This window comes from Bubalus bubalis, chromosome 1 (assembly GCF_019923935.1).
Source record: "Bubalus bubalis isolate 160015118507 breed Murrah chromosome 1, NDDB_SH_1, whole genome shotgun sequence".
Lineage (NCBI taxonomy): Eukaryota > Metazoa > Chordata > Mammalia > Artiodactyla > Bovidae > Bubalus > Bubalus bubalis.
The window spans coordinates 187,476,609-187,488,863 of record NC_059157.1 but is presented as its reverse complement, the minus strand read 5'-3'; the positions used below and the strand labels follow the sequence as shown (position 1 = coordinate 187,488,863).

At 51.1% G+C, this 12,255-nt stretch overlaps 1 protein-coding gene across 1 annotated transcript; it reads left to right on the top strand.

Moving 5' to 3' along the window:
- The first annotated feature begins 5,914 nt into the window (after positions 1-5,914).
- TFF1 (trefoil factor 1) lies at positions 5,915-10,556 on the top strand. The gene is made up of 3 exons (XM_006071539.4): positions 5,915-6,251; positions 9,789-9,932; positions 10,365-10,556. Exons 1-3 carry the CDS (start codon positions 6,176-6,178, stop codon positions 10,376-10,378), a joined length of 234 nt encoding a protein of 77 aa, XP_006071601.3. The 5' UTR covers positions 5,915-6,175; the 3' UTR covers positions 10,379-10,556.
- The last annotated feature ends 1,699 nt before the right edge of the window (positions 10,557-12,255 follow it).

Genomic DNA, 12,255 nt, shown 5'->3' with positions numbered 1-12,255 from the left:
TTCCCTTCTCCAGTACACAGTCACCCTGGTTGTATTAGTTGCTGAGACTGCCGTAATAAAGTACCACAAACTGAATTTAAGGCAGAAGCTTATTGTCTCTCAGTTCTAGAGGCTAGAAGTCTGAGATGAAGGTGTCACTGGGGTTGGCTCCTTTTCTGAGGGTGACTGCTGTTCCTGGTTCTCCCTCTTCTGTCAAACTCAGGTGTTTCCTTGGCCACAAATGGTATTAACTGTCTATGTCTTTACATCACCTTCCCTCTGCGTATATCTGTGTCTGAATGTTCTCTTTTTATAAGAACACAGTCATAATGGATTATGTTGTTGTTCAGTCACTCAGTCATGTCCGACTCCTTGCAACCCCATGGACTGCAGCATGTCAGGCTTCCTTGTCCTTCACTATCTCCCCGAGTTTTCTCAAACTCATGTCCACTGAGTCAGTGATGCCATCCAACCATCTCATCCTCTGTCGTCCACTTCTCTTTCTGCCCTCAATCTTTCACAGTATTAGGGTCTTTTCGAATGAGTTGGCTCTTCCCATCAGATGGCCAAAGTACTAGAGCTTCAGCTTCAGTATCAGTCCTTCCAATGAGTAATCAGGGTTAATTTCCTTTAGGACTGACTCATTTTATTTCCTTGATGTTCAAGGAATTCTCAAGAGTCTTCTGCAGTACCATAGTTCAAAAGCGTCAGTTCTTCTCACTTGGCCTTTTTTTATGGTCCAAATCTCATATCTGTACTTGACTACTGGAAAAACCATAGCTCTGACTATACAGATCTATGTTGGCAAACTGATGCCTCTGCTTTTTAATACTCTGTCTAATGAATTCATCCCCAACTTGATTATCTGCAAATCAATTCCAAATACTGTTACATTTATGGGTATTAGGGGTTAGGACTGCAGCATCCTTTGAGGGGGCATAATTTATCTCTAGCAATTGAGCCCTTGTGGATGGCTCAGATCACTCTGGGGAAGGCTCAGCACTTGCATCTTTGGCCTTACTGTGAGGCTCTTCCTCAAGGGGACCTGGCCTTTATTCTTGTTGAGAGACTCTGGATCCCACATCAACTCTGGACTACAAAGGCTCGAAGAGCCATGGGTCTTGTGAAGGATGCTACTGTCCCCTCAGGGAAATTATGAACACCTGAGTGACAGGTGTACCCAAAAGATTGCAGTACTGCATCAGCAGGAGCCTGGGGAGGACGGTTGAGGATTGAGTTGAGGGATGCTGGACCCCAGGGTGGTTGAGAAGGGTTCACACCATAGTTCCATCCAATAGTGAAACCTCCCTGAGCCTGGGACCCCTGCACCTGCTGCATCACTGACCTTCCCACAGTTAACGTGCCTGTGTAGTGACTGGAACTTTCTAGAATGCAGATTTGACCTCATGAAGCCCGGGGGGCAAAGCACGTCTGCTGAGATCCCAGGGTGGGATTCTGCTAACCCAGGACCACTTTGAGTAGTGAGGTTGCCATGTTTGGGGTGGAGGGTGGTGGAGGGTGGGACACCAGTATTTCTGCTGCACATATTCTTGGCCACTTTCAACCCAGGGCTTGGTTACCTGCTAGCAGGATGGTCACAGATTGGCTCCAAATTGGGAAAGAAGTATGTCAATGCTGTATATTGTCACCCTTTTTATTTCACTTATATGCAGAGTAAATCATGATAAATGCTGGGCTGGATAAAGCACAAGCTGGAATCAAGATTGCTGGGAGAAATATCAATAACCTCAGATATGCAGATAACACCACCCTTATGGCAGAAAGCGAAGAACTAAAGAGCTTCTTGATGAAAGTGAAAAAGTTGGCTTAAAACTCAACATTCAAAACATGAAGGTCATGGAATCTAGTCCCATCACTTCATGGCAAATAGATGGGGAAACAATGGAAACAGTGATAGACTATTTTTGGGGGGGCTCCAAAATCACTGCAGATGGTGACTTCAGCCATGAAATTAAAAGACGCTTGCTCCCTGGAAGAAAAGCTATGACCAACCTAGACAGCATATTAAAAAGCAGAGACATTACTTTGCCAACAAAGGTCTGTCTAGTGAAAGCTATGGGTTTTCCAGTAGTCATGTATGGATGTGAGAGTTGGATTATAAAGAAAGCTGAGCACTGAAGAATTGATGCTTTCCAATTGTGGTGCTGGAAAAGACTTTTGAGAGTTCCTTGGACTGCAGGAAGTTCCAACCAGTCAATTCTAAATCAAATCAGTACTGAATATTCATTGGAAGGGCTGATGTTGAAGCTGAAACTCCAATACTTTGGCCGCCTGATGTGAAGAACTGACTCATTGGAAAAGACCCTGATGCTGGGAAAGATTGAAGGCAGGAGGAGAAGGGGATGACAGAGGATGAGATGGTTGGATGACATCACCAACTCTATGGACATGAGTTTGAGTGAACTCCAGGAGCTGGTGATAGACAGGGAAGCCTGGCTTGCTACAGTCCATGGGATTGCAGAGTTGGACACGACCGAGTGACTGAACTGAACTGAGGATGGTCACAGCCTGTCGTGTGCTTGGTCAGCACATCTCTTCCAGATCTAGGGAGTGTTATGATGCCAGTCCTCTGAGCATGGCACCTCATCCTCTGTGGTTCAACACCCCACATGCTGTCCTTACAGAGTCCTGCTGATGCCACTCTGCAACTCTCCTGGACACAGGCTGTGCCTCTGTCTGGGCTATGAGGCATCACAACCTCATGCACCTGAAAGTGATGTAGAGATGATCTCATTTTGTGGCTGCATCCCGTGGGAGCTGGGGCAGGGCGGGGAGGGGAGCAATGGTCAGTGGAAGTGTTTACGGAGAGGAAAGATGCTCGGTCTCAGATGGGTGTAGAGGGAGCACCTCTGCTGGGGGAAAGGGTCAGGGCTTTTGCTAAGGATCCCAAATTGTCATTCTCATCTTTCTGCCCAAGCATCCCAATCTAATGTTTAGAGTTTAACTCTTTGCTCTCCAATGTCAAGGCTTTGGTGTAAGGAAGCAGGAAATGATGGACATCTAATTGGTGCTGTAAACCCAGTATCTGGGCTGGACCTGAGCCCCACCCTAACTGCCCTGCCACTCTGGGGGCTTAGCCAGGAAAGGCTTTCCACTGTCCCATTCCCAGGAGGACACTCTCAGCCCTCCATTTCTTCTTTCCTTCTTGAATGTTGTATGCCTCTTGGAAGAAGCCAACTGACCCCCATCTTTATCACTTTACCAGGGAAATGAGATGCCCCCCTGCTCACGCCCCCTGCCTTACCTTCACTCCACACCACCTTTGATGGGTTTGTGACCTGTGCCCGGAGACCTGCCCGGGGAGCCAAACTTGGGTCTCATTTTCAGGATCTGTTAAGAAAGAGGGTCACTGTTGGTAGCAATTTCTGTATCAATCAGCCAGCCTGTCACTCCCAATCCAGGAAATTAAAGGAAAATTAGATGCACAGTGCTGACCTCCCTTTAGGGCTTGTGAACCCCTCTGCCAGAGGAGTGAGGAGAGGGATCAGTTTTGGGAGGCTGGAGAAGACCACTGTGTGGAGAGCACTGCCCATTGGGGCTGGAGGTGGACCTGGGATCATGGCTCATCCAGGGTGACTCTGCTGACTTCCTCCCAAGGACCCGTGTCCTGCTGGCTCCACCACAGTGGCCAGAAGCCAGAGGGCAAGAGGGCAGGATACAGCCAATGCCGCGCCACCCCCCAGGGGCTCAGAGAGCTGATGGGATGGGCAGACAGAGGACACCCAGCTCTCCCAACTCAGACACTGACCCTTTAGCAGAACCAGTGTGGCTCTGGGATAGGGGAGACGGGGTGAGGGGATGGGACAAGTCAGGCCAAGTCACAACACGGGAAGTGGGGGTGGGGGAGGGGGCCCAGAGATAGAGAACTTTATCCCCAAAGCAGGAAGTTCTGCTAGGCATGCAAAACCAGGGGCATCCTTCACCCCAGAACCCTAGCACAAGAGGATGGCAGGTTAGATCAGGCTCCAGCTCCCTCAGGGTCCATCCACTTTATTTTCCAGTAAGAAAAGTGAAACCCAGGGGACTTAAACTATTTATACAAGATGACACGACCCCTTAGCAGACCAACACTCAATTCAGTGCATTGTCTTCTTCAACAAGTAGTCATTAAAAAAAAAAATAGAACCATAAATCATCCTATGATTCTGCGATCTTATTTAGCCTTGTCTTCTAGGAGTCTTGGAGTCATGGCTGCAAGTCTGAGAGGGCCCGAGAGTGACATGGGCTCTGCCAGCCATACCACCTACACGGGAGGTCAAAGTCGTACATGCACAAGGAGTGATTAACAAACAGCCATGTATCCTGCACATTGCGCCTCTCCTGGAGACCCTGTCTTGGGATTGGCAGCGGGAGCCAGGTGGGTGGGCTGGGGGTGAGCCTTACTCAGAACATGGCTGCCCCGGTTCTGACTCCACTCCCCTCCCAGAGGGACCACCAGGGCAAGCTTACCAGGTCACCCAAGAAAAATCAGTCTCACTCCAAGGCTTGATTGTTTCCCCAGAGCCTAATCTTTCAATGAAGAGAAAACATTTCTCCGATATTCATTCATTCATTCTTCAACAGACATTTATTGAATAAGGCACCCCAGGTGCTTGTCCACCTGAGCACACCAAGTAGGTGAAGCCCTGTGTGTCACGGCCCTTCTGCTCTGCTGGAGGGCTGGGAGAGGATCGGTAAATAACAAGCCCAGGGTGCAAGCAAATCCCTGTGTCCCTTAGAAGGTAGTGAGAGCTTTAGGGCAGGAAAGGTCAGAGCATGGGAGGGACCTGGGACACGGGGGCTAGAGGAGACCCTTTGGGTGCAGAGTTGAGGAGGCCGCACCTGGAGGACCCGAGCAAGGGAGCCCCTCCCAGATGCAGTCTCCTGCTTAAAGGAGAGCCCGATACGTCATCAGCGTCACGTCAGCTCTTATACACACAACCTCGCTGTGAAAAGGACTCCGTTGTAAAGGAAAGAATAAAGCAAAAAATGTATTAATTAGTTTTTAAGATTTGTTGCTGCTTAGTCTCTAAGTCGTGTCCAACTTTTGCAACCCCATGGACTGTAGCCTGCCAGGCTCCTCTGTCCATGGGATTTCCCAGGCAAGAATACTGGAGTGGGTTACCATTTCTTACTCCAGGGGATCTTCCCAACCCAGGGAGGGATTGAACTTGCATCTCCTGCATTGGCAGGCATACTTTTTACCGCTGAGCCACCAGAGAAGCCCAATTTTTAAGATAAATCATCTTAAATAATTGTGAAGAAAAATAAGGTAATTTATTCTTAATTAATTAAGATAAATAAGTAAAAATGCTCCTACAATGCCACAGTGTAAGTAGGAGGTTGAACATATGTGAGTTTTCAATGTGGATGCCAGCAGGAAAGGGGCCCCTCAGGACAAGGCCAGGTCAAAGAGCCTATGGGTGCTTTGCGCATGCACCAGTTTCCCAGGGGAAAGTCTGACAAGACAAACGAATGGGGAAAAGAAGTTTGAAGTCCAGCTCCTAGTATTTTCTGCTCTTCTTGTCCGGGCACAGCTGTTCCATGAGACATGAATCCTGAAAATCATCGGAAACAGCTTCACGCCCACTTGAAAAGGACCACATCAGTCCGGGGGAGCCTCACCTGTCCCCTGTCCTTCCCTGAACCACTGTGGGGGAAGCCGATGGCCACTGCTGACCCTGTGTCTGGCATGGCGTGGGCGTCTCTCCCTATGAATCACCCTCAAGTAAGTGTGCTGTTGACTTCGTAGGACCACTGCAGGGGAAGCGCATGGCCTCTGCTGACCCTGTGCCCAGCATGGTGTGGGCGTCTCTCTCTGAATCACCCTCCCATGAGTATGCTGTTTGCTTAGCAGGAGGGTCTCTGAATAGTTCAGGCACTGGATGAGGTCATAACCAGGGAGACTCCCACAGGATAAGAGAGGAACTTTCTGAATCTCCAACCATGATGACTGCACGATAATGCATTATTCTCTATCAGCAAACCTGCCAGTTTGGCTTGGCCGCGTTTGGGAAACACCTTTTAATCAACGGAGATTACTTGGAATGAAAGGTTTCGGGGCCCTCCTTAGGCAAACGTAATCTGGCCCTCTGTAGAAAGCAAACAGAGCCTGGGATATAAGATCGAGGGCCAGGATCCACTCTCATCCTGGATCGCGGGCCCCTCTGGACAGAGCAGGAAGGTCACGGCCGCTATGGAGCCCAAGGTGATCTGCGTGGTGGTGCTGGCCTTATCGCTGGCTCTCAGCAGCCTGGCGCAGGACGAGACCGGTAAGACAGCCCCTTCCTGCTCTGCAGTGGGCACGCTGGGCAGAGGCCCACCTCTGGGGGCAGTCAGGGCTTCATAATGTACTTTTGAGCCAAGTGCTGTTTTGTGCCAGGAGCTGTTCTAGGCCCTGGAGAGATTTTGGATGGCAGAGTACATAGAGGACAGGGGGAGGGTAGAGGGGTCGGTGGAAGCGTTGGGAACTGGGGTAAGACAGCAGTGGTGGCTGTCTTCAGTCGTTCAGTCGCTAAGTCACGTCCCGCTCCTTGCGACCCCATGGACGGCAACACGCCAGGCTCCTCTGTCCTCCACTAGCTCCTGTAGAGGTAGTGTTAGCCACTCAGCCGTGTCCGACTCGGCGATACCACGGACTGTAGTCTGCCAGGCTCCTCTGCCAGTGCGATTCTCCAGGCAGGAACACTGGAGTGGATTGCCATTCCCTTCTCCAGAGGATCTTCCCAACCCAGGGATCGACCCCGGGTCTCCTGCATTGAAGGCAGATTCTTGACCGTTTGAGCTACAGGGACGACCTCCTGAGGTTTGCTCAAATGCATGTCCGTTGAGTTGGTGACATTCTTTAACCATTGAACTGGCATCGCCTGCATTGGTAGGCGAATTCTTTACCACAGAGCCACCAGGAAAGCCCTGTCTTCAGAACCGCTGCTAGAACATACTACTGCTTTTTAAGTAACGCATTTCAAAGAGCTGTCTTTAATGTCGGGAATAAGAATAGCTCTTCCAAATGTCCGAGCCAAACTCTGCCCCCTGGGGCTGGACCCACTCAAGGTCCACACAAACGTCCAAGAGCCTATTCCGAGGGTCGCCGTCCCTGGGGACCCCTCCAACAGATTCCGTGGGCTCTTGGGCCCCCTGCTCTGTGGAACCCACCGGTGTATGTGTCCTGTCTGGCTAGTCCATGGGCATCACTAAGTGAGGGACTTAAGGTGGGAGGTCCCACTGCCTCCCCTGAATGTGTCTGTCTCAAATCCTTTATCTGCACAAAGGGGTCAGTCTTCAGCTTTAGAGGGTTGTCACAAAATTAAGTGGTATTCGGGAAAAGCTACAAAGTGCCATATAAACATTATTTATTACTGGTAGATATATTTTTAAATGCAGGGGGCAGGAGAAGAATTTTCCAAAGTTTTTGGAATGAGGATTCCCATAGAGGTTTGAAGGGAGGTAAAGAACAGTTCCCATGTGTCTCTGGGCTCTTTCCAAGGATCTCACGACTCAGGAACAGAGGATCAGGCATGGGGGTTCAGGGGAGGGGGCCCCACAGTCTAAGGCAAGGAGGAGGGAGTGGGCTGGACCTGAAAGGAGGTATGACCTGCTGTGGGGATGGAGGAGGTGGTCTGTGCCTGGCCACCCATACCCACTGGCCTGTCTGCATCTTCCCTGCCAGCCTAGTGCCTAGCTCTGCCCACTGCACAGCCTGGCTCCAGGAGGCTGTGCAACCCAGCCCTGTTCCCCACCATCCAGGCTGCTGCTGGCTGCCCACTGGCCCTGCCCTAGGGCCCAAGGCTCAGCCTTTCTGTATGGATCTCACAGGTCAGCCATCCTGTGACAACGGAAAACTCCATCCAATTGTAGTGAAGCTAATGCTGCTGCTGCTGCTAAGTCACTTCAGTCGTGTCCAACTCTGTGCGACCCCCAGAGACAGCAGCCCACCAGGCTCCCCTGTCCCTGGGATTCTCCAGGCAAGAACACTGGAGTGGGTTGCCATTTCCTTCTCCAATGCATGGAAGCGAAAAGTGAAAGTGAAGTGGCTTAGTTATGTGTGACTCCTAGCGACCCCAGGGACTGTAGCCCGCCAGGCTCGTCCATCCATGGGATTCTCCAGGCAAGAGTCCTGGAGTGGGGTGCCAGTGTAAGCGTGCCTTGGATGGAAGTCATTTCCGTCTAGTCCTGTTATGCAACAGAAAATGGTGGGCAAGGTAGACTCCTGTGGACAGAACCCTTGGACACCTTCAGTTCCTATTTAGGATAGCAGCTGGTACAGCGGGGGCGGTGGCGGGGATTAGGTTACCCAGCAAAGTAGCCCCCTCCCCCTCCTCTAGGGAGAGAAAGGACATGAGAACTGTGGTCCCAGCTCTGCACACACAGCCTGTTTTAACCTTTCCCATCATCCTGCCCAGTGGAGTGGGTGATAACCACCTTTGCTCTATGTCAAGACAGAAGCCCTAAAAAGCCTAGGTTGTGTGATGTGCTCTGACTTAGGACACTCAGCTGGACTCCGTGGGGGACAAATGTGGCCTCCTGCCCCTCAGTCTAGGAGAGGCCCTGCGTCTACCTGTCTTTGACTGGATTGTCTTTTAGAATGAGCGCGATGCCCTAAGTCAAGGAGAGCCCGTGACAACATCTGCTCTGGATCTCGGTCCTGCCCTCCTCTCTGACTCTCTTCCCTCTTCTGTTAGGGCTCCTTCCCTCCCCGTCTCTTTATCACTCACACTCCTAACGCCTCGTTGCACGTCCCTCTAGCCCCAGGGACACTCTTGTCTGGGAGTGAATGGAGCACCTGCACAGCCAGGCCTCCCTCTGGAATCCGGATGATGGCCTTCATCCATGGGCACCCCGAGACCAGGTGTGGAGAAGAGCCCCCCATTCTCCATTCCCACCCCCAAGAGAGAGAAGGGGCTTCATACTCTTCTGCCCCTGCCTCAATCTGTCCACTACCAGATCTGAGTGGCACTCTTTCTCAGAGTCCCAAGTCCAGACCCCACATGTCTGGCTGCCCATCTCCCCTGCATGTCCTGTGCCTTGGGTCAATGGCCTCGCGGACCTGGCCAGAGCATCTGAGTGGCTCCTTTTGCTCTAGAGCTGCAATCGTCCGCTCCCAGCCCTCAGCCTGCCTTCCCCACATCGCCCCATCCGCGCCTCCCCCTCTCACCTGGAACACACCTTGCTCTCTCTCCTCTCCCCCTTTGAACACTCTGTTCTCTCTCTCCTTGGAATACATATTGCCTCGTTCTTACCTGGCCAACCTCCTCCAACAGGAAGCCCTCTTCACTTTGTTCAGTCTGTAGTCAATCACCCCTGCTGGGCTTGCCCTGTGGCTGACTGTACTATGCTATTTTGTATGTTTATTTGGCTTCCTTCTCCATCAGACTGTTAGCTTCTCAACAACAGCTTCTCTATTTTCAATTTCCGGCTCCCTGTTACCCAGCACGGGGCCTGGCGTGAACTTGATCTTTGAGGGGATAAAAAGATTCCTGTCTGTGTCCCGTGCTAGCTCCAGTGTCTAGCACCCACAAACGTGCTCAACAGATATTTACTCATCTAGTGACTAAAGTTTAATAATTGTTCATTGACATTAATGAGCAAATGGGTAAATTGCCTGTGTAGGTGCAAAGTCGATGAATCTCAGACACTGCATTGTTCCTGAGTTTCAGTGTTTCCGCGCCAGTAAGTGAGCTCTGGGTCTCCATGGGCTGCTCGTCTGATGGATGATTTAACTGGGGAAGGAAGCAAAGTGGAGGGTGGGTCATAACAGGGAAGGAGTCAGCCCATGACTTGCTTTCACCTCGTGGCCCATATCCTTTCAGAGACGTGTCAGGTGGAACCCCACCAAAGACAGAATTGCGGTCACCCCGGCATCACGGCTAAGGAGTGCAAAGATAAACGCTGTTGCTTTGACAGCACAGTCCGTGGAGTCCCGTGGTGCTTCCATGCGCGCATGGAGGGGGAAGGTAGGGCCTTGTCGACACCACAGAGTCTGAATATGCGGGACCATGGGACCCTAATTCAAGTTGCCAGCTGTGTTTTTACCCTGAGTAATGCCTCGGAGTGACTAGGAAGATGTAGTTTTGCCTAAATCGGTGTGAATCCAGGGCTGGGGGATGGAAAGACCTGAAAGACCTGTTTGGTGGGACACCCTACTTTTCCTGACTTTTCTTCACATGTTTAACCATGAATCTGTGAAGAGCTGTCCTTGGTAATGCTTCATGGCTCACTTGGGGTTGGGGGCTTGGAAAGAGTGACAATTACGATGCAAAGACCACCCTTGTTTTCTAAAGAATTTTCCCAGTGATGTTTTTAAGTAAATTCTCTGTGATTATTTAAAAGTGAAAGAAAATACTTATTCTCACTAATCTCTTCTCTTGGACACTTCACCCTTGCAGAGTGCGAGTTTTAGATACTTTTCCAGTGGAAGTGGCATTGGAGTGAGAAGGACGTCTGCCTGGTGCCAGGGGCTCAGCTCCATCGCTGGCTGGATATCTTGGGGTCCTATGAACCTGAACTCCCTGCCTGGATTGACTGCTCAGATTCTTTGTATTCCAAATTAGCCTAAAAATTAAAAGAGATGAATGTTCCTCTCTGCTTGAACTTCTTATAAAAACATAAACAGTTTTCCCTTCTTTGAAAGAGAAATGAGATACTTGTGCCTCTGGGTTCTCGCTGTGGATTACACATTAACTCAGGCTATCTTGGGTCAGACGAGACCGTGGCTTGTAACATTGTTAGGTGGTCTCGGTGGACGTCAGTCATCGGGGTCGGTGGACCAGGCCATCAGGTTAAAAAGCCTCAGAGAATCAACGTGAGCCCACGCCCTTGTCAAATCATAAAAACAGGCTCTAATTCTATCACATTCTTTGCATATTCATTGTGGTAACAAAAATTGCCTTGCAATTTCTTCACGTCCCTCACACAGAAACTGGCTTAGGAGATAAAACCCACAGCCAAGTGCCTGAACGTCCTCATAATAAAAACAATTGAGGAGGACGGCATGAGTTGACCCCTTGAGGAAACTCCCCCACCCACCTGGCTCCCCAAACTTGAGCTCCGAGTTGGAAAATAGGACAAAAGGGAAGGGTCAAGAGTCCCCAGTGACCCCTCATCACCGACACAAGAAAGACAGAAGGGAGCCAATCGGACCTGCCTGGACCTGAGCAGACGCGCCCACCCAGGTGGGCAGTGCTGCCTGAGCAGCCTCTGGTGCCCCCAGCCCCACTTGCTCAGTGGGAAAAAGAAAAACACCCCCCACCTCCCATCCACCCTGGGCAGTCAGCACTGCTCCAGGGAGCTCAGCCCAGCCAGTCCTGCTCCTGGACACCTCCCCTCCCAGGCGCTTGATCCTGGGGTCCCTGGAGCCCTGGGAGCACTCTGGCCCTCCACAGCCAGCTGGTTCCCGGGAAGTAGGGGCAGTGCTCTTGGCGTGACCAGTTGTTTCCAAATTTACCAGAAGAGCTGTTACCCACCCTCAGCCCTGGCCACCAGGGCAAGCAAGCACAGATGTCCTGGGGCCAGGAGATACACTGCACTCGTGAAACAGTCAAGGTGGGGCCCCCAGCACACGCACCCAGCAGCAGGCATGCGCCTGTGTGCCATGAGGATCACTGTAGCCTTCCTTCACTGGAGAATGTGCAGAAACATGTTGGCTGTTTTTCCTTTTAATCTGTAGCATCTCTGATCTTTTTCAACATCTTTGCCTGCTGCTGCTGGGGCTGCTAAGTCGTTTCTTTGCCTGCTAGCGAGAGGTAAAAACCAACTATTCAGTTGGCCCCTTTGGAAATGCGGTGTGTGATTGTAAATTATGCAGCTTCTGTAGGTAATACGGTGGTCCCTGGGGGTAAGTAGCCAGTCTCCTCCTCCTCTCCCTCCCCCACTTTCCTGCCCCTCTTTAGAATTGGATGGATGATGGGGAGTGGACCAAGCACCCACAGCTGTGGAGTGAGGGAGTCTTTTGGGTTTCCACTGGCCTATCTGGGACCTCGTCAGACCCTTCTTGAGGCCGGGCTGGTCCGCCCCAGCTCCTTGTTCTCCCTACATCCCCCAGCCCCTGAGAGAAGGGCTTTCTCCCAGGACACAGCAGGCCCATTTCCCCGTGACTACGATCCATTATTTCCCTCTTTCTTCCCTGACCCCACCCTATAAAGAACGATAGAAAGACTCACTTTCCCGAGCTTTCTTTCAGTTAAAAGCAGGGCTCCTTTCTGGCCCAAGAGGAAAAGGGGGCATCTACCTAAAGGCTCTGGGGAAAGGCTTTACCCCTTGGTGAGAGGAGAGCTCCCT